General features: G+C 44.9%; 2 protein-coding genes, 1 non-coding gene and 2 pseudogenes across 9 annotated transcripts; 3 read left to right on the plus strand and 2 right to left on the minus strand.

Annotated features, from left to right (window-relative positions):
- The first annotated feature begins 859 nt into the window (after positions 1–859).
- LOC100275301 (uncharacterized) lies at positions 860–2,157 on the plus strand. 2 transcript variants are annotated; one of them, XM_020544961.3, is made up of 2 exons: positions 860–1,171; positions 1,262–2,157. In XM_020544961.3, exon 2 carries the CDS (start codon positions 1,447–1,449, stop codon positions 1,852–1,854), a length of 408 nt encoding a protein of 135 aa, XP_020400550.1. In that variant the 5' UTR covers positions 860–1,171; positions 1,262–1,446; the 3' UTR covers positions 1,855–2,157. The 2 variants fall into 2 exon arrangements, with proteins under 2 accessions (XP_020400550.1, NP_001314935.1); NM_001328006.1 differs by having other exon boundaries at positions 887–1,171; positions 1,423–2,090.
- Positions 2,158–7,123: 4,966 nt separating this feature from the next.
- LOC111590386 (small nucleolar RNA U3) lies at positions 7,124–7,345 on the minus strand. The gene has a single exon (XR_004853515.1). It is a non-coding gene; the product is annotated as a small nucleolar RNA U3 (small nucleolar RNA).
- A 1,406-nt stretch (positions 7,346–8,751) lies between these two features.
- Positions 8,752–8,888, minus strand: LOC111590391 (uncharacterized; annotated as a pseudogene).
- Positions 8,889–10,615: 1,727 nt separating this feature from the next.
- On the plus strand, positions 10,616–22,617 carry LOC100383205 (SIT4 phosphatase-associated family protein). Of its 5 annotated transcripts, none has more exons than XM_035963148.1 (20): positions 10,616–10,988; positions 12,333–12,465; positions 12,547–12,650; positions 12,762–12,853; positions 12,946–13,021; positions 13,139–13,213; positions 13,328–13,381; positions 13,686–13,745; positions 13,957–14,073; positions 14,647–14,741; positions 14,849–15,051; positions 15,168–15,265; positions 17,909–18,012; positions 18,076–18,241; positions 18,341–18,463; positions 19,002–19,084; positions 20,684–20,825; positions 21,188–21,217; positions 21,317–21,387; positions 21,486–22,617. In XM_035963148.1, exons 5-20 carry the CDS (start codon positions 12,995–12,997, stop codon positions 22,084–22,086), a joined length of 2,049 nt encoding a protein of 682 aa, XP_035819041.1. In that variant the 5' UTR covers positions 10,616–10,988; positions 12,333–12,465; positions 12,547–12,650; positions 12,762–12,853; positions 12,946–12,994; the 3' UTR covers positions 22,087–22,617.
- Positions 22,618–23,715: 1,098 nt separating this feature from the next.
- Positions 23,716–25,957, plus strand: LOC103642074 (protein kinase pseudogene; annotated as a pseudogene). Its single transcript, NR_157384.1, has 5 exons — positions 23,716–23,826; positions 24,612–24,683; positions 24,918–25,019; positions 25,298–25,363; positions 25,598–25,957. The product of NR_157384.1 is annotated as a protein kinase pseudogene (transcript).
- Positions 25,958–25,968: the final 11 nt, after the last annotated feature.

Genomic DNA, 25,968 nt, shown 5'->3' on the forward strand with positions numbered 1-25,968 from the left:
ACTACAAGGACAGGTTGATTCCACTCTCAAGAAAAGTTGGACCTTTTTTGTGGTAGGATGTGCTGAAAACGACGATCGAGCATCTACAAAGGGTTCTCGAAGGTGAGCGTTTGCAGCTGTCGGATTCGGATATATTTCTCTTGGCTGTTAGAGCATGCAACATAGACTTCCTAAACACACTAGCTAGCCACCCAAAAAATTTCAAATTTGTTTATGGCGATGAAGAAAATAAGTAAGAGAATTACATGAGGGACTTATTTTGCATGGCATCTCCTACTAGAATAGATTTGAGGTTTGGTTTAGATGGAGATTCGATCCTTCAGAGGGGGGAGGGGTGGTACTAGCAAAATCTACAACTACCCAAATAAAAAATCGAGACACTGTTGTTTTAGGCATCACGCCGCTGCTGGCCCTGTGCATCCGTGAGTATCGATCTCATGGCAGCAGTAGCGGCACGGGCATGTAGTGATGAGTTCCGTGAACGCAAAGAGCGCGTGACTGCCTGCCAAGAGCAAGCAGGCGACGCATGAGCTAATCAATCGAGTTAACGCTCCTCGTGGTCTCATCTCAATCGAGAATGGCTTCTCGTTTCGCAGCGCATGCACGGCGTCGCCGTCGTCGTCTCGGTCCGTCTCCCTATCCGTCGCGTCGGCCAGAGCGGTGGCTTGCCCGTGAATCTCGGCATTCCCGGCCTTGTGAATTGAGGTGGCGCGGAATCTCGACACGGGCGGGCGGCGTACGTACGTGGTGAATAGTGGATCGAAGCAAGCCGACAGAGGTTGGTGAAGGCTCACATGCTCACCTAACGCGTGGGTGCCCGTGGCTGGCTGAGTTCTCCCAAAGTCCCAGCCGTGGTCATTCTAGCTTCGTTCTCACTCCAGAGTCTCCAGGCTCCAGGCAGGCTACGCTCCAAACAGTGAGCCCTGCCCTGCCCCCACAGAGCAGCAGGCAGCAGATAGATCCTCGCCAGTTTCTCTCTCTCGCTCGCTCACATGATCACATCGCATCTCCCTAAACATGCTCTTACTCTTGGGTATCAGGAGCCACAGGAGCGTGTATAAAAAGGTCCTGGCCCTCTAAACTCTGAACCTCCAAGCACGCGCGCGCCCTGTGCTCCCCCTCAGTCCTCGCTGGTCCTTTCTCCATCACAAACGCTAGTCTTTTCCTAAAGGTACGTGCTAGTGTTACTCAAACAAAGCAACCTTTTTTTTCTTCTTCCGTTTGAGCTCTACTACCTTTGTGGTTGTGGGATTGGGAACAGAGAAAACTCCTTCCGTGTGTAACCAGATCCGCTAGCATCGGTGGAACCTCGGCCTCGTTTAGTTCGTAAAGCTGAGTCCAATTCTTTGAGTAACCTGAGTCCTGAGCTAGGTTTTCAGTCGTTTCTAACTAACAGTTCTTTGGCGACGTACGTACGTACAGCTCGGAGACCGCCGGAAGCGAGCGATGGCGTGCAAGACGAAGAGCCTGCTGTTGGCGCTCAGCGTGGCGGCGCTGCTCGCGGCGCGGTCGGAGTCCCACGGCCTGGGGGACTTCACGAGCGGGAGCGACGAGGCGACGACGACGCCGGAGATGCAGACCTTCTTCAAGCCCCAGGCCGCCGCGGCGCTCCCGGAGGCCCTCGACGCCTCCATGCCCGCCAAGCCGGAGGCCACGGCGCTCCCGGCCACCACCACCGCCGCCGCCGCGACAACGGCCGGCACGGCGCCGTCAGCCACGCCGCGCAGGTCCGTGTCCGTGGCCGCCGGCGTGGCCTGCGGCGTGGCGGCCGTGGCCGTGGCCGGCATCGCGGCCGCCGTGGCGTACGTGGTGGTGCGCGGCGCGCGGCGCGGGACGGAGGTGCAGCTCGGTTAGCTCCTCCCCCGTGAGCCCCGTCCGGCCGGGCCCGCGTCATAGGCCGTCGTCGTCGGCGTTAGGATCTGGGTTAAGCGCGTTGTTTAGCTTTGCGATTTTGTGTTTTAGTCGATCTGCAGACTGGGCTTGCTTTTGGGTCGGCGGTTGTATTCTTTCGTACGTGTCGTGTCGCTACCGAGTACGTACGGACCAGCACAGTGGTGCATGTGTGACATAAATAAATGCTGGTTGTAGCGTCGTCGTGGTGTCTAGAGTCTAGAACTTTGCTATTGCTGCATGAGGATTTTTGCTGTTGAGATGTGAGTGAGATGTTGCCGTCTCTGGCTGGCTACTAGCTAGCTAGATCTCAGGACGCCTGAACTCTGTACCTTGGCGACTGGAGCCCACCATGAACGTCCTTGACTGCATGAGCCTCCCAGAGAATAGAGATGCAGCCAAACGACTTGATGATGATTAAAAAGAGGTAGGAAGAAAGGCCTGCCAGAGTGGCCGCGTTGTCCAGAACGGAACAGGGACATCACTGCCTGCCAACGCGATCTCGCCCTGGACCATTCGTGAGCAGCCGGGGAAAAAATGTTTGTACCTTTTTTGAAAAGGAACCCTACAAAGTTTGCCAAATAAAAACCTAGACAACACAATGCTAGACGCATAAGCAACTCAGACAACAGCAACCCTCACACACAATACCCATCATGAGTCATCCATCGTTGGCGAGCTCAACACAAGTGACGAGAAGCTCTGACTCCACAAGACAGGTAACACATGGCCAACGGAAAACCACAGCGATAACTACAAACATCGGCACAGGAAAAAGAAGAACACGCAAACCGGGTCCGCAAGACGAAAGCAACCATCGAAAGTGACGATGTAGCCGAGACGAACTTCAGTAGCGACACCTTCAGGAAAGGAGTGACGTCGGAGACGTCACCATCGCCGGTCTGAGATAGACTGGACTTTCGCCCACTCAAGACAATACTGGGGAACACGACGCGCTCAACCGAGGAATCGGCGCCCAGGGGCGGCACTATCGGCAAGGCTTTCGCCCAAGAAAAACCCTAGCTCAACACCCGGTTAGGACCCCACGACAAAACAACCACCTCCTTCATCGTCGTCGTCCAAACAACCCACACAGACCCATCTCGTGGTCATTCCCGTTCGATCGTGGTGGGGGGAGTAAGTCAAAATAGAAAAAACTCACATTAGGTTTAGGGATAATCAGGCTCGAACTGATGACTTCCACCACGTCAAGGTGACACTCTACCGCTGAGTTATATCCCTTCCCCGTCCCATCGAGAAAGAGAATTAACGAATCCTAAGGCAAAGGGGCGAGAAACGCAAGGCCACTCTTCCTCCGGGCTTTCTTTCCACACTATTATGGACAGTCAAATAATGGGAAAAATTGGATTCAATTGTCAACCGGTCCTATCGAAAATAGGATTGACTATGGATTCGAGGCATAGCACATGGTTTCATAAATTCTGTACGATTTTCCCGATCTAAATCGAGTGGGTTTCCATGAAGAAGATCTTGTTCAGCATGTTCTATTCGATACTGGTAGGAGAACTCGTGGTCATCGGCTGCCACAAAAGCCGTAAAGTTGCGTCGACCACCGCCACCTTCGGATGGGCCCACGTTCCAGGCCAAGCAATGATAGCACCTCTCGCCGCACCTCCCGCAGATGCCACCTGGACGACTTCTGCCCATTTATCGTCGCCACACACCACAACCAGGGGCGACGACAAGAGGGCAATGCCCCCCTAATTTTATAGGACATGTTAGTTTTTTAGCTAATTCTCATGTAAATAGTATAAAAAAATGCTTCTAACCGCCCTCTCTAATCTAATTTGGTTCCCCTAATTTTAGATCCTGACTTTGCCCCTAACCACAACTGAGCTAGATCCGGCAGCAGCAGCCCCAGATAAGGTCAGGACGCAAATCTCTGTACCTGCGCTACAGAGAAACGGTCGAGGCTGTTTCGGATCTGCGATATGTGTTCACTTATTAATGAATCGGTGGTTGTATTTTTTCTATTTTCCAGCACAATTTAGTACGTAAAAAAAATCCAAACTGAATAAACCTCACGATCATTGGCAGATGAACGAATCACGAATATGAAATAGGTTACAGGGCTGCTTCTCTATAGCTAGCTAAGCTACAGAGTTTTTTCTTTCTTTCTTTCTAGCTGATGGCAGTGACTGCACAGAGAATTTTCATGCAGGCGATCCATGAACTCCGAGGGACATGCATGGCAGGGGGGTGCGCAGGTTGTGCTCCTGGCGCTGGGGCTTGCTTCTCTGGCGTGGCGTCAGTGGATCGGAACAGGAGAGGAATCGATCGAGCCGGCGCGCGCGGGGCAACCTGAAGAGCTGTACTACTACTGTACTAGTAGATCCGTGATTGCAGGCATCTTCCGCGGGCCACGGAGGCATGGAGACATGAAGCGCATCGGTTCCTCGCTTGGTTCCTCAGACTGAAGTTTTCCGGGCACAAGCATTCTTCCACCTACGACCCTTTCCCTGTTTCAAATGACAGCTATCTCAGAATTATTCAGGCTACCACGTCTGTTTCTGTCTTTATGGAGATATACAACGTGTTTGGTTACCCGTACAACCATATCCAGACTCAAGGCGTGTTTTGACCGCGCGCAAGTATGTGTTTGGTTGGCTCTGCCTCCATCTGCGAGCCTGCACGCATGCGTACAACTTAGTCTGATTTTTACCGTTCAGCGGCCTCACAGCCTGCACGCGTGGAGATATGAAAAACGAGCTTCGCTCGTGGACTAGGCTAGCGCGAGGCTGGAGCGCTGGAGAGCAGCAACCAAACATGCGGATACTCTCTACAAAGGATGCCCCTTTAAAGTTTAGATAGATACCATGTGTTTGGTTCCCCGCCCAAGTGCAACTAGATTCTACGCATGCATTAATTAGGTCTTGGCTTGTGTTTCGTTGGCTATATGAGACAGACGAGTTCTGCATGTGTGGGTGCAATCTAAATCAAATCTAATACTTTTGTTTGTATCTTGTGGAGACGCACCTCATGCATGTTTGTGACGGATCTGGCTGCGGTGAGCTAGACCCTTAAGAGCATCTCCAAGAAAACATGTAAACTAACCCCAAAAGCGTTTTTAGTGAAGAAAATGCTTTTTATGCCCTCCAACAGTTCCCTCTTCTTTCCCCCATATTATTCGTGTCCCGAATCCATTGCCTGGCCTCCCTCAAATTTACGTGTCACACATTGTTTCCCAATAGCTTCAGTGCACCTGGTTCCGTGTATTTTTTTCGCGCGCAGTTCTTTTGGTAGAGAAAGCAGCAACGGGCGGCGACGTACTGGTCTCCGGTGCTTGCTTCTTCCAGATGGCTCCGGTGCTTGCTTCTTCGGTCATGGAACAAAATGAACGATGAATATATATGTTCTTGTTTTTTAATCCATCATCTCACATCACCTCACATTGTAGAGTACTAGGGTCAATATCCATCAGCTCATCGGCTGCTGTAGCGGGCAGCACAACAAAGGATAGCAGACTGCCGTGGCCACATGGTTGTTTTAAACATTTTATAGATTGGTTATTAGCAGTCTGATGTAGGTTTAGATTTTTTTAGGGATTTTTTTTACAACAATCCCCAATAACAAGTTTTGGGGAATAGTTTTTTAGTAAGCTCTTGGAGTTGCTCTAACACGCATGAAACCAATCACATGGATAGATTTGCAAGGAGTGCAGGGAAAGATCTGTAAGATTGCCGCCACAAGGTCGCATGGGCATAGTTTTGTTTTTCAAACGGAATACCTCTATTTCTATTATTTGCATAATAAAAATACAAAAAAAATAACGTTCACACCAGCCGCTTGAGCATCCAAGTCCCAACCAGCAGTAAACCACCACAGACGATCTGATTCAGGCAACAAACGACTACCCATATAACATATAATTTAGTCGTTTTAGGTTTTAGATTTGTCCTAAGTTAAACTATTTCGACTTTGACCAGCAATATATATATAAGATCAAATTATTTAAACTAAAAATATTATATATTATGGTAGTTCAAGTCACAAAGAATCTAGTGACTTTACATTTATGTTGTAAAATCTCATGAAACATATGGTATAACTGGACATATGGTATAACTGGTCAAAGTTGACACTAATTGACTTAGAACAAATCCAAAACGACTAAATCATGTGGACTAAAGGAGTACCAGGAATGACCAACATATTGGAAAAGATCCACCGAGAACAAAACACCGCTCACACAAAGGAGCTATACAATTGCAAGCGCAAAGAAGAATGCCTACTCAAAACCACATATAGGCAAAAAAATAGCCAAGGTGACAAATAGATGAGCGAGGAATCCCGGTAGGCGATGAGCCGATGAGGACGACCGTGTTGTGCGGGGGTGGGAGGTGTAGCCGACAGGCGCGAAGCCGTCGTTTGCGCGCGATGGCGGGGGAGGTGGTGATTTGCTCGCGGGTGAAGCGGGCGTCGGGAGAGGGGCGATGAGGATGGAAGGTTGGAAGGGGGCGTGGGTTGATTTGTACAACTTTAGGGGTTATTTGTAAAATTTTGACATAAGACGACCGTCGAAACCGATGTTTTAATATATTACAGATTATACCGTCGAAACCGATGTTTTAATATATTAGAGATTATATACTAAACAGTATCATAGTAAAAAATAATTATTATCATGATTTTTTTAATAACACGAGCATGTCAAACTTGATGTAAAATTTTAAACGAATTATAAATTGGGACGAACACAGTACATAGTTGACATTTGTTTCAACTAAAGAATTTTTAGCTTTTCTACAATCAGGATTGGATTTTCAGAAATCTACAACCAAACTAAACATACCCTAATTCTATTAGACAAAGCTGGCCTCTTCTGCACGTTGTTTTGTAACACAGTTCACCCTTACGGCTGAAGAATTAACAGATGCCGAATATGCCGCACGTCCAAACAAAATTCAGACATATCCAGTAGAGTCAGTTATCAAAAGATATTTATGTAGGATCCCTTTCATAGAAGACTATATCCTGTAGATCAAGTAGAAAGAATCAGGATGACTCGACACTAATGTGTCCCACATTGCAGATTCACATCCAGTCACAGATCAAGAAGCAACTTTCAATAAGCAAACTGTGAATGGCGAAACAAGCGAGAGATCTGCTCCTTTAAAATTGTGAGAAGCGTTGACAGTAGTTTACAGGCTGCATTGTCCCTTCAATTGCAGAACGAGCAACGTTGAAAAACACATGCAGTACAGGAAAAAAGAGCCTGTCAGACAACCTGTAGGCCACCCCAGCCAGGCAAGCCTGAGCAAGGAACGATCCTCTACAGCAACCAGAGCAAGCAGTAGAGCTGAACTCATAGCCGTTAATCACGCTCTGGCCCACAGGTCATGTCTCATCAACCAGGCTTAAGTGCTTGCCTCCTTATTAATCAAGGATGCAACGGTACGATCCTATAGAACAGATCCTGTTCAAGTAAGGTCGTGCTACCGGACCCCAGAGCTGAACTTTTAAGCTGGCTTCTACTAAATCGAGCAACCGAGGTGGTACTAATTAATTGGTGGGAGTTCTGGCAAATCGTGTGGCCTTTCAGGTCGAGCCCATCTAGATGATTGTAGTTGACACTTCGCAGAGCTCAATCTTTGGCCCAAGTGCAATGCTGGATCTTGATACCTATGGACCATGGTTGCGTTGCCGGTGATCCTGATTCCTGACAGGGAAAAGAAAATCTATACGTCCCCGCTGCTGCAAATCCTCCTATTTACAGCCCCTCAGTCATAGTCGTTCTCGTTCAGCGGGTCATAGAAGTCAGGTTCTCCTGCGTGCAGCCAACACATGGTGGCTGCAGACGATTCCCCGGTTGTCAGCAGCAACCCCGACTCTTGCTACTGCATCAAACCCGTCCGCCTGTAAAAAGGAAAAATAAACCTTTCCCTCAATTTTCTGAACAGGGCTTTGCTTCAAACCCCCAAATAATAAAGGCTACTATGATTAGGATGCTAACATATTAACGCTAAATACTGTCCATCGGATTCACTATTTGGAATGGAGGGAGCAAGTGCTATGTGTTTTACCCGTAAAAAACAGCGTTCTAACTTCTAAGAATACTCATCAGGCTTCGAGAAGCAAGGGCCGTCTCTGTCTCTCTGAGTTTTTTGGGTGCCCTGGTGCAACCCTTGACCTATAGTATATAGCGGTAAGAAATATCTAAAATGGATTTTTTTATATTTGATCTATTATCATATTCTTGTCCTCTCATACTATCTATTTTTAAGTTAAGATTTTGTAGCTTATTTTACAAAACACCAAACAATATTTGCCTTCTTAGATTATCTATTTCAGAAAACTCAAAATTTTGGGGGCCTGTACCATCGCCCTAGTTGCATTGGGCACTAGACAGGCCTGCCAGAAGCTGATCTAGTCATCTTGAGACAACTCCACCGATGATGGTAGAAAAGGGAAGGTGATCAATACCATTTTATCACTACCTGCATTGTTTTGACACAGGGACTCAGCATTGTACATATTAAAGTCTTCACGAGCACAGCAAAACTGAAGGGAATACCACCCAAATCATGTAAGTGCTGAATCAAGTTTCAGCATAGTGCATTATAATGTTTGTGCCAGGAAGCTGCTGGTCTAAGCTACTGCTGCAGGTTCAGTTTGCTGAACCACAGGTGACCTTCTTCAGACTACTTGTGACTATTCGATGTAGTAGACACACTGAAATGAGCGCTTCACCGTTTCCAGTCGAGGTCGGATTCTGTGTCTGCGAAGCTCCTTTAAAATTGAGAAAACAACGCTGAGAAACAGCACAGAGTCGAGGTCGGATTCTGTGTCTGCGAAGCTCCTTTAAAATTGAGAACGCTGAGAAACAGCACAAAAAAAAAGAGCCTGTCAGACAACCTGTAAGCCACCCCTGGCCCACAGGTCATGACTCATCAACCAGGCTTAAGTGCTTGCCTCCTTATTAATCAAGGATGCAACGGTATCCTCCTATAGAACAGATCCTGTTCAAGTAAGATCGTGCTGTAGGGTTCCAGAGCTGAACATTTAAGCCGGCTTATACTTAATCGAGCAATCGAGGTGGAGCTAATCGGTCAGGAGTGTCCAGCAAATCGTGTACTGGGTCGGCCCATTCTGGTATTCTATGCGTGGGCTTCAGGTCGAGCCCATCAAGATGGTTGTAGTTCACACTTCCTTGGCCCATGTGCAATGCTGAATGTTGCTATCCACGGCCCCCGTCCCCGTTGATCCTGACAGGATTGGAAGGTTGGCCTGCACTCTGCGTCTCTGCGACTCTGCCGATCTGATGCTATTCGCCTATTCCTCTGGAAATCTTGATACGAGCTCAAAAAAAAAGGGTAATGTAGATTACTAGCAAGCACACACTTGACACTAGACTCACCTCGTACTCACATGCGGAAAATCATGTTTCTCCGCAACTCAGTTTTACTGTAACGTTTCGTACCTTCGAAAATGATCCATCTATGGTCGTTTGACAACACACAAGTCATCCGTGGTGGTTGAATCGGCGAGTGAACTTGTGCTTTTGTGACTCGTATTTTCAGTACGGGTACCATCATTCATGACAATGCAATGCAAGCACGGTGTAAAATATAGGGTCTAACTGATCTGTGATCACGGTGTAAAGAGAAGTTTTTTGTCGTCGCTGCCTTGTTTCTTTAGCGTTTTTATGTTTGGCTTTGTTTCCAAGACAAAACCTGAATATAGTGCAAAGTATATACACCATGTATTCTAAATTACAAAAATATTTTAGGTTTTCCATATATATTAATTTTACTATAATCTATATATAGTCGATATCTAAGTACACAGTAAAAACTACCGATCTCATGATTTTAAATGTAGGCAGGACATTGCTCCACTCAAAACAACCACAAAAAAAAGTTCTTAACACATAGCCTAAGGTCAAATGGGCATTTCATATTATTGCCAGCTTTTGTTAGACGCACAAAAAAAAAGTCATTTCACATTGTTATTAGGTCTTTCATGATATCGAGGTGTAAATAAATTCGACTTCTGTGCTGAGTAGGAGCTAGTACTACGTAGTAGATGTTTTTCTCGTGACATCATAGATAAAAAGTGTATATGGAATTAGGAACATTCGAATTGTTCCTCTGAGAAAAGGTGCGGAGAACTAGGAACGTACAAACGGGTCGCTGGGGCCTGAGGAATTCAAGGCCCAGCGAGGCAGTGTCACTGTGTGAGGAAAATCGCATCGACCAAACCGCCGCCAGTGCCGCACGTACGCTAATCGGGTAACTGTAGCCAGGCCGAATCCTGCTAGATCGAAATCTCGGATGCCAGTGCGGCGCTGCAAATCACCACTGACACGAGTGTCCCACATCCTCTCGGACCCACAGGCAGTGGGAGAACCATGGGTCAACAGGAATGCCCGATGCACGCCGGCAGGAGCTATCGGCCCCGACCCACGCCACGTCGTTAACCGCGGAAAGGCTACTGCGACCGAAACACACCCTTTCCTTTCACGTCACACTGCGGCGCGGTCCCGCAAAGGACTTGGCCCACGCGACATTCTAGGGTGTAGCATCTCAAACGACCAGGGTACACGCTCATGTAACCGTAGCGTACGTCTTCACGCAGACGCAGCTCTCTAGCGCCACCGACGAATTCAAACTGCTCTCGCTGACGTACAGGGCCCACACGCCGTGGCCCCAGCGACAAGCGAGGCAACCGTATATACGCGCACCTGGACGGAGACCCCCACCCCAGTCCAGCTCCCCATGTCGCATCGAGACGAAGCCTTTCGTTTAGATTATTCTCCCCAAAGTTTCTTCCGGCCTCTCCTCCACCCCCACCTCCGCCTCGCCCTGCTGCTTCCCTTCTTCCGCCTCCGCCTCCACTCCACCTCCGCCTCCGCGCCCTTCCGACCTCCCAGTCCTCCTCATCTCGCGATTGGCGAATTATAGGGTTTCGCGGCGGCCACCCGGATCCAGCTCGGCTTGGTGAGCGCCTCCAAAGCTTCGGATCGCGAGAGGGCGCTGTGCTCACTCGCTGTTCCGCCGCCGCCGCGACGACGACGACGAGCTTCTGTGCGCCTGTGCCTGGGTTCGGAGCCCCCGTCGCCCCTCCGCTGGCCACCGGTGAGGAACTCCGCTCCTTTCTCGAGCTCTACTGCTGTTTGCTGCTCTCTACTCGCTCAGTTCGATCGCGTCGTCTTGTTGTTTGATGCATCGGGATAAGACATATAGAAGTTTTCGGTGGAGCTGGGGCCTGGGGTGCGCAGCTTGGAGCTAGTTAGGGAGTGATGTCGTCTGTGTTTGTGCGCTTGCCTTTTTTTTTATGCGGGTGGGTGGGGGCTGCCGTGCGTTACTGTGTCAGTCGTCGCTTTAGCTGTCTCCCTTTGCGGGTTGGTGCTTGCGGAGCTGGAAGCTCGTAGGATTGCTTAGCTTTATTAGACACTTCGGACTTTTGAGGCGGGATAGGCTGGAGGTGTGGGGGTAAACATTGTTGTGTTGTGCCCCGATGTGTTCGGCTCCTGGACTGTCGCTTCGAGTGTAGCACTCCAGCGTAATGAATCAGAAAGCTCATAATGGGGGGATTGCTATTCGGTGGCTGACTGCATGCTGTACACTTTTTGAAGATTTCAGTACAGGAGATCTCGGGTGTTTTTGTCTATTGCATATTTGTCATTTCCATTCTATGCTGGAAACATTTTTTGGGGTATAAGGATACAATTGGAATTTAGTTTTCTGTTGCTATGCTTACATTGTTTCTTAGGTGAATTGATGTTTGTTGTGGCTAGCGATGTTTAATTGGATGGCTAATGGTTCCATTTCCATATTCACTTTTCTCGAGTTTCTTCCGTTTAGGGGTTTGGCTTGTGGGCTTTCAGGGTGTTAAATTAAATGTTTTAAACTTCTAACTTCTAATAGTGTTTTGGAATTCTTATGAACTTTGAGACGTATACAGTGTTATGCCAAGCGGGTGTGGGTTAGTTTGTTGGGTGGGTGGGTGCTTAATGGTCTGGACTCTGGAGTAGCCAAAGTTTGAAGACTATTTCTTAAAGTAACTCCAAATGTATACTCATGTTATAGATGAGACTGAATGGTGAAGCGGCATAGTGTGGGTAGTGTGCCACACAAAAAGAATGTCATTCTTGTTTTTGAGAAGTAAATAAATCTCAAGTTTGACCAAATATACTAATGTTTATGGTGTGTAATAAGTACCATCAGACAAATAATGAAATATATTTTCATAATAAATCTATTTAGAGATACAAATCCTGATAATGTTTTTTTTGTAAGTCTAGCCAAGTTTAACTCAGTCCAAACCTAGAATGACATTCTTTTTGGGACAAAGGTAGTAAAAATCAGTTTCCAGTGGGTAGTTTATTGGTGTGTAAAGGATATATGTTCTTCATACCAATGCTTCATCTATTTGGTGATGAAACGTTGCCGTGTCATCTCACTATCATGTATTTCCAGGATACCAGCTCATGATGTGGAAATCTCAGCTCTAAATCCGCTTAGGTTGTGATACCGTGACAGTGTGGGACTGACATAATTGTCACTGTGCAAGATGTTTTGGCACGTGCCAGGATTCTCCGCTGCATCACCTGTGAGTGCTTGCAGTTCGATGTTCATTTATTTTTTTTCTCCTAAGCTACAGTTTTTTAAACATTCCTTTTATGTCTTTCAGGTGGATACTATTTTGGACAAGGAAAATTTTAAGTTGGAGGATCTTCTTGATGAGGATGAAATAATTCAGGAGTGCAAAGCACTGAATACCCGCTTAATCAATTTGTACTGTTTCTTTTCTAGAGCTCTGTTACATTGCGGTTGTCCTTTTTTTTATATTATTGGCGGTAAGTTTTTTTTTTTTCTGGTAATGAACTAATCTGTGTATCTTGTTAGTGCAGTTTGCGGGATAAGGTTCAAGTGGAGCAATTGCTCCGCTACATTGTAGAGGAGGCTCCTGAAGATGCAGAAAAGAAACGGATATTTAGGTACAGCATGGGTAACTAAGATTACATAAACTCAACTTTTTACAATATCCTAATGTGGAATTTATTCAAAACCATGGAGTACCACTGTGCAGATTTCCATTTATAGCTTGTGAAATATTTACATGTGACGTGGATGTCATCATGAAGACATTAGTGGAGGATGAAGATGTATGCTTTCCTTTTAAGCTTGTAATTGTTGTTTTGATGCAATTATTGATACTACTGTTCTCCCAACTGTGTGTAAAGTTGTCTTTTGCAACTGATGAAGTTATGATCTCTGTGCAGCTTATGAATTTGCTTTTCTCCTTCCTAAAACCTGACCACCCTCATGGGACATTGTTGGCTGGTTACTTTGCTAAGGTACTTTTCGCATCTGTTTATTTCTGGAACAAAAATCTCTACTTGCACGACCAAAATTGTAATTTGCTGATTCTTGTACTGACATCCTAAATGATCATGTTCTTAATTTTGCAGGTAGTAATTTGTTTGGCGATGAGGAAGACACTTCAACTAGTTCATTATGTGCAGGTTTGTGTAGTTCTTTTATCAGTTTTTAGCTCTTCTTTTGCTCATCTAGTTTCTTTTTGATTCACTGATATCCCTTTGTTTGTCATTTGTCTTGTTAATGCATTGCTATATCTAATAATGCTTACTTTGTACTATACATATAATGAAACACCACTAACTCCCTTGGAACATAATGCTTCTGGATGGCTATCACATTCATGCAATGCTTTTGTAGTTTTGTATCTCTCGTTTTTACACTGTGTGTTGTATCTAAAATCAGCACTTAATATGTATTGATTATTCCCAAACTGTCTTGTTTCTACAGGGCCATCCTGAAATAGTTAGCCAGCTTGTTGATCTTATTGGGATTACTTCTATCATGGAGGTCAGTTTTCTCTAAAACTATACTATAACTGTAAGTTGTTACTTCGATCGCTGGTAAAGGTTTTGAAAAAGTATATGCTTGTGATACTGGCTAATGAGGGATTGACCATCCTAACATTTTACACAAAGTGGTTATTTTGAAAATGTACTTTTCCCATACAATTAATTAATGATCCAGTCCATATAGTTTAATTGTTTGTTGGTTTGGACAGGTTTTGATTCGCTTAATCGGTGCAGATGAAACTATGTATTCAAGCCATGCAGATTCTATGCAATGGTTAGATGACATACAAGTCCTTGAGATGATTGTTGACAAGTTCAGCACATCAGTAAGAACTAAAGTTTGTTTTTAGCATCTAACCTTGTCAGTTATCCATTTATGCTGTTTATTGTTTGTAACTACCTAAGTTTGCATCTGTTGACATTTAAATGTTGTTGAAATGTTATTTCTCAATTGTCCTCACTGAGCTTATGGGAAAGCAATTGCTTCTCTTTTTGTGGAAGGCCTTGCCTGTACCATTCTGTTGGTTGTGGGTAAAACAGCACTGCTGCTTGCCAGTGCCAGGTTGGATTTAAGGGATGATAAAAACCAACATATTTGTACTTAATTAACTTGGCAAAGCATGATAAACCTTGTACAAAAACTGGGTTTCTTGATGCCCCATTTTTAGAATACCCGTTGATTTGTAAAATATGGTTATCATTGCATTAGCTTTGGCTACAACTTTCTATTCCAGAACCTACATGACTAGTCCAATCTCCTCCAGGCCTGAGATGCAATGGTCCAATTTCTGGTTCACATTGTCATGTTTGTGGAGTAATTGCACTTAATTGATCTCATTTTTTTGGGAATCTGTGCTTCTGCATTCAACATGATTTTCTTTATTTGACTGATGCCGCAGGATTCTGCTGAGGTTCACGCAAATGCTGCTGAAATCCTTTGTGCAGTAACCAGATACGCCCCTCCAGCACTTGCTGCAAAGATTTCCAGTCCAAGGTAATTTTGAGTTGTGCTAATGTTTAAATTTATCAAGATTTTCATAGTGTGATGGTTTTGTCTTTTCAACTTGATGTTCAAAATAGTTATGTGCTTCACATTTACAGCTTCGTAGGGAGGTTATTTCAACATGCTTTTGAAGATTCAAGGCCTAAATCGGTGCTGGTCCACTCATTATCAGTGTGCATATCTTTGTTAGATCCTAAGAGACTTGTATCGGCTTCCTACCAAGCTTTCCGTAGCCAGTTGAGCCATGGAACACTTGTCACTGCAAGTCCAGAGACAGTAAATGGCATGCTGGATAGCCTAGGTTAGTGGTTGTTTAAGCTGTAAATTCCATGTATATTTACTTACGGAGTTATCATTGTCATAGCTACAACCATCTATCTAATGTGCCATTTGAAACATCTATGTTCTTACCTTCAGGGGATTTGTTGAAGCTGCTGGATGTTTCATCTGCCGAAAATGTTCTGCCAACAACATATGGAAGCTTACAACCTCCACTCGGGAAACATCGCTTAAAGGTAACCTGTACTTGTTTTGTTTATTTGATGATTTTAAGTAGTCATGAACTAAATACACAACTAGTGCTGGAGAACTTAGTCATTTGATGCCACTGTTGGTCTACACACAACTTTTGTGGAAAATATCAAAGGATTGCTTGATTTATCCAGAGAACGAACTGTTATGACCGGCCGCCACTATAGGCGCCGGGCAACAGCATAAAACATGCAGATAAGGATTAGAAGATAAGATTGCATGCTGATAAGGATTAGAAGATAAGATTGCATGCAGATAAGGATTAGAAGATAAGATTTGTTAGAGAGAAAATAGGAGATCTATCTCATTAGATAAGGATTAGAAGGGAGTATAAATGATTGTAAGCACCACTCTATAGATGAAGCAGAAACAAGATTGTTCCGGCTCCCCAGAGGGAGCCGGGAGATTACTGTGACCTAGCTGCCCCTTTCCTCGCGCCTCTCTCCTCTCACGCGCGGTGAACACGACGACCTCCAGCAGAGCCATAAGTCGCTCCCCCTTGACCATCACCGGAAGCACCATGGAGCTCTCTGTGCGAATGCCTGCGAGTGCCTGGAGGGAGACCACAAAAGCAATAGCGGCCTCAGGGTCCTGGACAGACGCAGCCTGCAGTCCTGCGTCATCGGTAGCCGCGGGCGCGCCCTCGTCGACGATGTAGTCCCCGCACTCCAAATAGAAGAGGCGCTGGCACACGTGACCCGGAACATATGGCTCGTCACAGTTGTAGCACAGCCCTTGGCGGCGTCGCTCTTGCATCTCCGCCGGTGTGAGCCGACGAAAGGGGCGCCCCCTGGAGGTGTATGCGCCGCTGCAGGAGGTTGCCCCCCACTTGCGCACGCGCCGGTGGCTGCTGGGGCGGGCGAGGGGCGTGTCGCGTGGGGCGGGATGTCGGAGCCGGCTGTGCGGCCGCCGTGCATAGCTCAAATGCGCGAGCATAGTACATGGCGGTCTGAAGATCCCGTGGATGGTGCATCTGCACTTGCACCCGTATGTGGTCGGGAAGGCCGCCGACGAAGAGTTCCGCCCGCTGAACCGAGGATACACTGTCGACGTGACACGCAAGCGCTTGGAAGCGCTCGGCGAACTCCTGCACCGTGGACTGAAAGGGAAGCCGACCCAATTCCGCAAGTCGGCTGCCCTGTATTGGCGGCCCGAAACGCAGGTGGCAGAGTTCTCGGAACCGTTCCCACGTCGGCATGCCCTCGTCCTGCTCGAGGGCGTAGTACCACGTCTGGGCCGTGCCCCTCAAGTGGTATGAGGCCAGCCATGTGCGGTCGGAAGCGAGCGTGCGTTGGCCCCGAAAAAACTGCTCACATTGATTGAGCCAATTGACGGGGTCAGTAGCGCCGTCGTATGTTGCGAACTCCAGTTTGTAGAATCGTGGAGGCAGGGGGTCGGATGCCGCGGGTGCTGTCGGTGCTGCTGCTGGCGGGGACGAGCACTGGCCCCTGGACCCCGGGGGCGGAACGCTGCTGCCGTGGAACAGCGACCCATCCACCCCGCCGTAGAGGACACCGGCCGCCGATGAGCCCCCGTGAGAGGGAACTCCCCCAACGGCTGGCTGAAACGGTACGTGTGGTTGTATGGCGGCCGATCCGAAGACGGGCGCCGATGTCACGGTCGCCCACGCCGGCAGTGGTGAGGGCGAGGGCGGAAATCGGACCATATGGATGGGGAGGCCCTGGGACGCCTGTGGTGAAGAAGATGAAGCGGAACCTGCCCAGTCCGGCGACATCCCGTATTGGTACGAGGTCGCCGACGCGGGCGGTTGCTGCGGCGGAGGCAGCTGCGGTGGCGGCGTATAGGGCCCTGCCAGGAAAGCGCGGATCCCGGCCACCGCCTGGCCCAGCTCCAAGATGGCCGCCGTCATCTCATGAGGCGTGAATGCCTGGAGGCGGGAAGAGCCCGCCAGGACGTCGGCTGGCGGCGCAGTGGGCACCAGTGCGGCCGCCGTGTGATCGCCGAGCATGGGGGCGGTCGTCCCCTGGGATGCCGATGTCTGCAGCTGGGCACCCGGCGGCTGGGACAGCCCCGGAGATGGTGGCGGCTGCGGGTGGTGGGGAGAAGGTGGAGGGTTGGGGCTGGACATGGTGATCGAACCTGAAATTGCTGATACCAGGTTGATAGGAATCGGGGCTGATTCCCGGATTGATCGCAGGTTGTAGTGGTGGGTGATTGGTGGCCGGGGTTTGGGGCGCGATGCACAGCGGCGGGTCGCCGTGTTCACCGCGCGTGAGAGGAGAGAGGCGCGAGGAAAGGGGCAGCTAGGTCACAGTAATCTCCCGGCTCCCTCTGGGAAGCCGGAACAATCTTGTTTCTGCTTCATCTATAGAGTGGTGCTTACAATTATTTATACTCCCTTCTAATCCTTATCTAATGAGATAGATCTCCTATTTTCTCTCTAACAAATCTTATCTTCTAATCCTTATCTGCATGCAATCTTATCTTCTAATCCTTATCTGCATGCAATCTTATCTTCTAATCCTTATCTGCATGCTTTATGCTGTTGCCCGGCGCCTATAGTGGCGGCCGGTCATAACACGAACACTATCTGTTTCTTTGATTCTTTATAGAATATCAGGTAATGGTTCTTTTTTTGGTATTAACTCTGCCTATTTCATTTACAGATTGTTGAGTTCATCTCTGTTCTACTATCAATTGGTAGTGAAGTTGCCGAAACGCGACTGATTCAACTAGGAGCAATCCAGCACGCTATAGATCTATTTTTTGAGTAAGTTAAATATTGGAATCTGCATATGAAAACTATTGAAATCCTGACACAGACCATCATTAGGTACCCGTTTAACAACTTCTTGCACCACCATGTCGAGAATATCATTGGGTCATGTCTGGAGAGTAAGCAGGATCACCTGATTGGCCATGTCCTTGATGAGTGTAAACTTGTTACAAGAATTCTGGAAGCGGAGAAGAACTCTGCTCTGTCGTCAGATTTAACTAAGGTAGTTAAATCAAATCATGTCACTACGTTCATTTTTCACTGTGGTTTACCTTTATCATCTTTTTTTATATTTATTTATCCACTTATATTTTTCCTGCAGCATACATTGTCTACAGAGGGAAGATGTCCACCAAGGATAGGAATTGTTGGTCATATGACACGAATAGCTAACAAGCTCCTTCAGCTGGCCAATACCAACATCATGGTCCAATCATATTTGCAGGTTTGAGTTCGATGATCATTGTATAGAGAAAAAACTGGAATTATTTATATGTTAGTCTGCTAGGTATCACAAATTCACTTCATCACTTGCAATTTGTCTGATGATCATTGTACAACACTCAACAAAATTATGTGATGTAAACTTTTTTGCTTATTTTTCCATCTTGATTCTATAGGTTGTATTGAGCTTCATGTTAAGTCAGAGTTTGATCAATATCATCCCTGAAGTTCTTTGATGGAAGTTCTGTTCCTAGGAAATCTTGATGTATGCAAGTTAAATTCACCTGCAGTATTGTAGCCTCTGCAATACCCATTGTTAATCATGATTGTATATGCTGGTAGAACGTACATGCTAAGGTTTTGTACAATACAATCTTGTAGAATTCTGCAATACCCATTGTGCTTGTTGTCAGCTGTATTATCTTGTTTGTTTATCTTTGCTGTTTAAGTTCATTCTTAAAAGAACTGCTCACATGATTTGTTTTTTTAATGATTCAAGCAACAGCCAATTTTGTATAACAGGCTTAATTTGATTGCAGCAAAATTCTGATTGGATTGAGTGGCACACCAGTACCCTAACGAAGCGTAATGCATTAGAAAATGTTTACCAGTGGGCATGTGGGTAAGTACATTTTAGCTTTTCGTGGTTTATATTGTGCAAAAAATTATTTAACTGCAATTTTGAATTCTCCATGTGCTCTATCGTCATTCTGAATCATAAAATATGTGTCCTACAGAGAATGTAGTATAGTCAATGTGATTGCTTTAGAAACATTGCACATGTGTTAACCACAACTATGCTGCTTTGATATCCAAAATGACATTCTGCATCACTCCTAGACTACTTGGTAGATTTGGAAGGAACTATAGTGAACAGACGTATGTGGAGTAACAAGTCCATCACGAACAATTAATGTCCATATTCTACAAAAAAAAGAGGAAGAAAATTTTCTTGTCACTATCCTACAAAAAAGAGAGGACGGTGGTGTTCTTTGTCACTAGAATGCTTTCTCTTTTCTCCCAAGGATGAACAAGAGCTAATTTCTCTTATGTGATATGGAATCTGAATTTTTCCTTGAATGTCATTGGCATGTGGGTCTGCAGTCCACACACCATTGACACATTAAGGGCTTGTTTGGTTGCATGCCTAAGGTGCCAAAAATTGTCACACTTGACTAAGGTTAGGCGCTCAAATTCAGTGCCTCACCTTAGGCATGTCTAAAAAAATCTTGCCACTTTTATGAGTCATTGACGAGCGGGGCCTATACAGAAGGAGAAAAATCTTGCCACAACTGTAGCTACAAACCAAACGCATGTCTAACTTGGTCAAACCTACCTAACCAGGGGCGGAGGAGCCATTATGGTTAGGTATAGCCCAAGCCATACCTACATATGAAAACAAAATTTAATAGACCAGCATTAGAAACACAAGGTTAGCACAATTTAAGATGATAAGGAGAAAAAACACAAGAAAATCACAAACTCGTAGATTTGAATAGTTATTTTAGTCGGGCATCTAGTAGCACAAACACAAGTATTTATGGGAATGGAGTTGGCCAGGAGGACAATCCACCAATAGTGGAGGAAGCTATTGGATCTCAATTAGAGGACGATGAAAAGGTTCGATGTGAAGAAGATGCCAATGGTAAAGGTATAACCAATGAGTTCCATATAGGTCATGACTCTTAGCAATTTATTCTCATTTAGACAATATTTTACTTCTATATATATATGTTGTGAATTTTTATTCTATAATTTAATTAGTTGTGTACTATTATACGACGTAGAGCCATACCTAAATTTTATCCATCCTCCGCCACTGTACCTAACCTTAGGCGTGATAAACTGTGACAAGTGAGGCAGCGAACCAAAGGTGCCCTAAATGCATATATGATGGTTTAGGAAATAGTTGCAGTGACATATAAGGAATCAACAATAACAATATTGTGATGTTTCAGAATTTCCCTCATGTTGCTAACCGCTTGGTCCAGATGTGGTTAAGACTTCTGTAGTTCTGTCTCTCTAGGATGTTAATGTCAAATGACATAGCTCTTGTATCTATCAATTCTTCAATACTTTCAAGGGGCAGTCTGTATGTCCTGCATGTTTGCATAAGTATATGGACTTGCCACAAACTTCAGCTGCTTTGGCATTGCTATGTGTAAAGAGATACTGTGATGAACGATCATATGCTAAATTTCTGCTTTCTTCTCTGGTATAGTCGACCAACATCACTACAGGATCGTGGTAGGGATAGTGATGATGAAGACTTCCGAGATAGGGACTACGATGTGGCTGCACTTGCTAGTAATTTAAGCCAGGCATTTAAATATGGTATCTACAGTAACGATGACATTGACGAGGTCAGTTTCTCTTGATTAGTGCAGTTGTTTCTAATTTTGGATCCTTTTTGTCACTTTCCATTTTGGATCCTTTTCTCTTCCTTCTTAATGAAAAGATGCACATGTCTCTTGCGCGTTCAAGAAAAAAAAATGTTTCTAATTTGGTCTATTAGCATTCTTTAGTGCTTTATATATAGGCATATTGATTTACATTAAAAGATTGAATCATTGTTTTTTCTGAGATCCAAAATGCTGAATTACATTAAAAGAATATTCTTAAATTTTACTATGGACCTAAACAGCAAGCTTTGGCTGTAGTTGCAACACATTAACAGTTTTAAAAATTTATTCAGTAACTTTTTGTTTATATTTGATACATGTAGGCTCAAGCATCACTTGAGCGGGATGATGAGGTATATTCAGATTTACTGTTTATATTCATTGTATCATTTCGAATTGAACTGAACAGATTGGTGTTTGATGTTTTTCTCTGGTTATTATATCTGCCGCAGGATGTATATTTTGATGATGAATCTGCAGAGGTAGTAATCTCCTCCCTTCGCCTTGGAGACGACCAAGAAAGGTTTATTCTTTTTATATTTGATTTGACTACTGTTCTTCCTTTTGTAAGCACATTTGGTGTTTGATACAAGAATTGGCTAATGAAGATGTCATTTGCAGTGGCTCGCTCTTTACAAATTCCAACTGGTTTGCATTTGACGAGGACAAGGCACTGAATGATGGTTTGGTTAGCCCAGAAGCTTCCCCATCTCCAAATTCAGAAATATCCGCACTAAAAGAGGATGATGAAGTCATTCTTGGCGAAGTAATAGATGACACAGAAGGTTCTGAACCAACTCTACCAGTCTCCAACAAAGACGCAAACGAAGAGTCTGGTCACACCGTCTTGGCAAATGGTACCATTGACAAACAGGAAGATGATATCAGGCCACTGACTCCGGATGTAAAAGAGAGTCAACCCGAGTTTGTGGAATGGAAGGAGGAAGAAGCTGAACCTGGTGATGTTGCTGAGAAGGATACTGCAGTTCCTGGTATTGAGGTTGAAAGTGAGAAGCAGCTGAATTCCATGGACGATGTTATGCTTTGTGATGCCGAGTTAGGAGAGGAAAAGAAGAGTGGTGGTATGCTTGGATCTTCAGCACCTGAGGCAGAAGCAGCATCGCCTGTTTCATCTGACATCGATTCAATCAAGCACCCGGAACAAGCTGCTGACAGTGCTGTATCAGAGTATCCAATGGGCGAACAAAATCCTGAGATATGAAATGAATTTGAGGGCAGCAGAGTTCCGCTCACGTGATGGCGGATGATGATGGACGTGCAGGAAGCACTTGGAACTGGTTGGACCATTACTGTACAAGCAGTTTGAGGATCATGTGTGGGTTTTCTGTTCTACTCTCTTGGAGGAAGGTGGTCCCGGAACATGCATCTGATGGAGCCTCAAAGGTTCCACTTAGTCTCATGGAGATGCTTAGGTTCGATGTGTAACATATTCATGGAGACGCAAAATTCAGAAAGTTGACTTCCCTGCCCTTTTCCTTAATCAGTGGGGTTCTGGTTGTGTCACTCTGGTAAATAGCCGATAATTGAATAGGTGATATCTGGTCTGGCTACATGTCCATTACTGTAGTTGGTGCTATTTGTACGAAAGTTTTGGCTCAAATGCAGTCAGTTGATTCTTGTCATATTTAGAACTTGTTTGAAATTTGTGTAAACGAAAAAAATATAGCTTCTATTTTTCCCAGGTGCTTGGTGCTTAATTCATCTGTTATAAATATAGATTTTATTTTCCCCTCTTGTTCTTTGTTTTCCCCAGCAGAACAGAAAAAGAAAACTTCGTTCCTTATACCAGTTGCTAAAGCACATGCTTTTTCGAAGGATGGCAGCAGCAGCAGTGTCACATCGATCGGGGCCATCTTTGTAGACAAGAGCAGGAAGTAGCCAGTGCCAGATTTTATTATACCAGCGGATCCCAAAATTTATATTAGTCAGTACCGTAGTGTGTAGCTTGGATTAGTTTGCACTTGTTTCTATTTTCCAGATTCGTCCAAACTTTAGTACTTCTGCTAGAAAACTGTGAGAAGTTTTAGTCAGATTTTGCTCAATCTTAATTTAACTTCATCCAAAAAGATGATCACTTTCAAACTTTTGAGCGAGAAGTAGATCTGCAAGCTTTACCAGTCCAACGGGGTCTGATAAAGACTTTTAAATGGACATCAAAATCAAAAGCGTAACTAAGCCAAGAGTTCCCTTTTTTTGGATGTGCTGTGTATATGAATCTAGAATGTAAGTCGTAGTTAGCACACTCGGCGATAAGTTACTTCAGATTTGAGGGCCCCACCGTATGATGAACTGTATGAGAGTGCCGGGGAAACAAAATTGTCAACAATGCAACTGTATGAGCTACCTGATTCAACACAAGGAATCGTTAAAAAGGATCACCGGCATCTCTTCATTCCTATTTGCAGCAACAAAACATGGCACTTCATCCTTCCTTTCTTCAATGTTGGCGCCCCTTGTCTATCAGTGAAACAATGAAATCACATGTTACACAATGATCTACCAGAAATTCCAACAGCACACCTGCACCTATTTTTTCTATAGATTTTTATTTTTTCAAGGGAAATTAGTTCATTTTCCCTTGAGAAAATAGGAATTCCTTCAAAAAATAAAGTTCCCAAACTAGCCCGGCTTTTTCTCCTCCATTACTATATAATAAAGCGGGACACAAAAGTGTTCTCTCATGCGTCCACGTCAGCAGAAAAAAGCCCATGCACACGATGCTTCATCAACGGACGAGAGAATGCTTCTCAGCCTACCAGCGCCGGTACACTCACCTGGAGACTTCCAGAGCCGCGTATATGAATATCTCCATGCCGTCGTCTCCCAAAAGGGGCTCTCAAAGGGCCTTGCATCTCCAGCGTCGGCGTCCACGACGCCGGGGACCAGCGACCATGCGGCCACTTTCCTGTTGCGCTCTCGTCCGTCTCCACAATTTGTGCAGGTTCGTTGAACACATCATGGCCTTTTCTTCCCCAATAGCGCGTATTCTTAGCTAGGGTTTCAAGCTCTCCATCTTCGATTGAGCGTAAGTCCGTCCAAGGTTGTTGTCGTCCTCTCCCATCAGTCCGTCACCGGAGCCGCGCTTCACCCGCCGCCGCTGCCTCATGCCTCCACCCATCTCAGCCGTCGAACCCATAGTGTCGGCGACGTCGCCTGCTAGCCGCACAACGATTTTGGCATCGTCATCCGCGTACGCCTCAATGTCTCTGGCACCCTGCTCTATTTTGACATCGTATATGCTGTCCGGGGGATGCGGTCATGACGCCGAGTACACCCACGGTAGCAAGTTGCTGAGTTCCAGACCATATTAAAGTTGGCGTTGTGAGGGTCTTATTTATTTCTAAAATCCTTCAAAAATAACCAAACGTCGACTGGTGTATGCACTAATGAATCATGAGAGTTGTATTGAAGATAACATTTCCCTTCATTTACATACTGAGGTCCATTGTTTTTCCTTTGGACAACTATGCATCTTTTCACTTCCCCCGTTCTAAAAATCTATCATCTTGGTTGCAAAGTCTAATGCTTTGGTGCTAGGAAGAATTAAGTTAGTTGCATATTTTGGGTTGAATCACTTAGTTGATTTTTGTAGGACGTTTTGCTGAATTACGAATATGATATTTTCTTTTTAAATTACCTATATGCTTATCGCACAAACATTTATATTTTTTGTTATATTATATGAATAACTTACAACTCAGTTTGGTATTGAAATTTGTATTTTAGACCAAAGACAAAGTAAGAGTGTGCTGAAAGAAGAAATTGACCTACTTAAGGTGGAACCAAACGAAAGCGAAGGTAAGATAAGTGATGAGGATGCAATAGCCATGTCTGAGAAAATAACTCAAATGGAAGAGCAACTGGTACTTCTTAGAATTATGATGGATAACAAAATCAGATTTTTCGCAAAGACATGGTTATGCAACAGGCATGGTTATAACAAAATCAGATTGTAGCTTATTTACTTTAGACGACAGATTTGGCACTATGCAGTGTTGCTTTACTAATTTGGTTCTGTTGTGGGCCTGTCAGTGGATCTAGAAAGAAGCATTTAACGACTGGCCGCACCAGACCAAACCGTAGCAGAACTCAACTGAAGGCAACTGCGGGCCCGCGGCCGCAATGAGTCAACAGGTCCACCATCCATGCTCATCCTTTCTTTGTGTTTCCGTTCCATCTGTTTTTTTGTATTGTACCACTATCATCACTTTTTGATCAAGCAACTGCATAGTATGCGTTATGCAAAAGAACATGATGATGCCTTATTTTGAATCTGAAAGAATGTTCTAGCCAAAGAACCTTAACTCAGGGATAATCTATGCATTGTAGTTTCAGAGGTATTCACTATAGTTATTGAGTTTACTAAACCATATTCATCCTTTTTTTGTTTACATTTTCCACTTAACTTTTAGATGAAGTGTTTGAGAAGACAAATTATTATTCTTTGGGGAGAGTGCATAAATCTTCGATAAGCGAAGGTGATTGTTGCTTCGCAGCCTGTCTAATATTTATAATGTTATATGCCATTGTTTTGAAATTTTTTTTGTTCAGTCCATGCGAAGGATGAACCATAAAAACTGTGAAGATCAAATAAGTCATAAGAGAATGATTTTTGAGTACATGCTATGGACAACTCATACCTCTTGCTCCTATCGTTTTTACAATGTACTCTGTAAGGTCAGTAAAGTTCATGTTATTTATTGTAATTTCAGGAATGCAGTCTATCAGATGATGAAAAGCAGAAGGAATCCCTTCTCAGAGAGTGAAATCCAAAACTGGTGCTTTCAAATATTTCAAGATCTGATTTACATGCATTCGCATGGATATTTCCAATGCGACCTTAATCCTGATATGTGGTTTTGCATTTTTTTTACAAACAATATTGCAATGGTTGATCTATGATTCCTGTTTGTTGTGAAACAAGTTTCTAGCCCCAACCATTTTCACATGACATTTTAGATAAGAAAATAGTTCTCCATATAGCTCAATCTTCATGTTTAAAATATCATGTGTATTTGACTGGAGGGACTATCAGTTATAAGCCCAAGAATAGCTGCCTTGCAATTTTCCTACATGAGTTGCA

This window comes from Zea mays, chromosome 10 (genome assembly GCF_902167145.1).
Source record: "Zea mays cultivar B73 chromosome 10, Zm-B73-REFERENCE-NAM-5.0, whole genome shotgun sequence".
In the NCBI taxonomy this organism is placed as follows: domain Eukaryota; kingdom Viridiplantae; phylum Streptophyta; class Magnoliopsida; order Poales; family Poaceae; genus Zea; species Zea mays.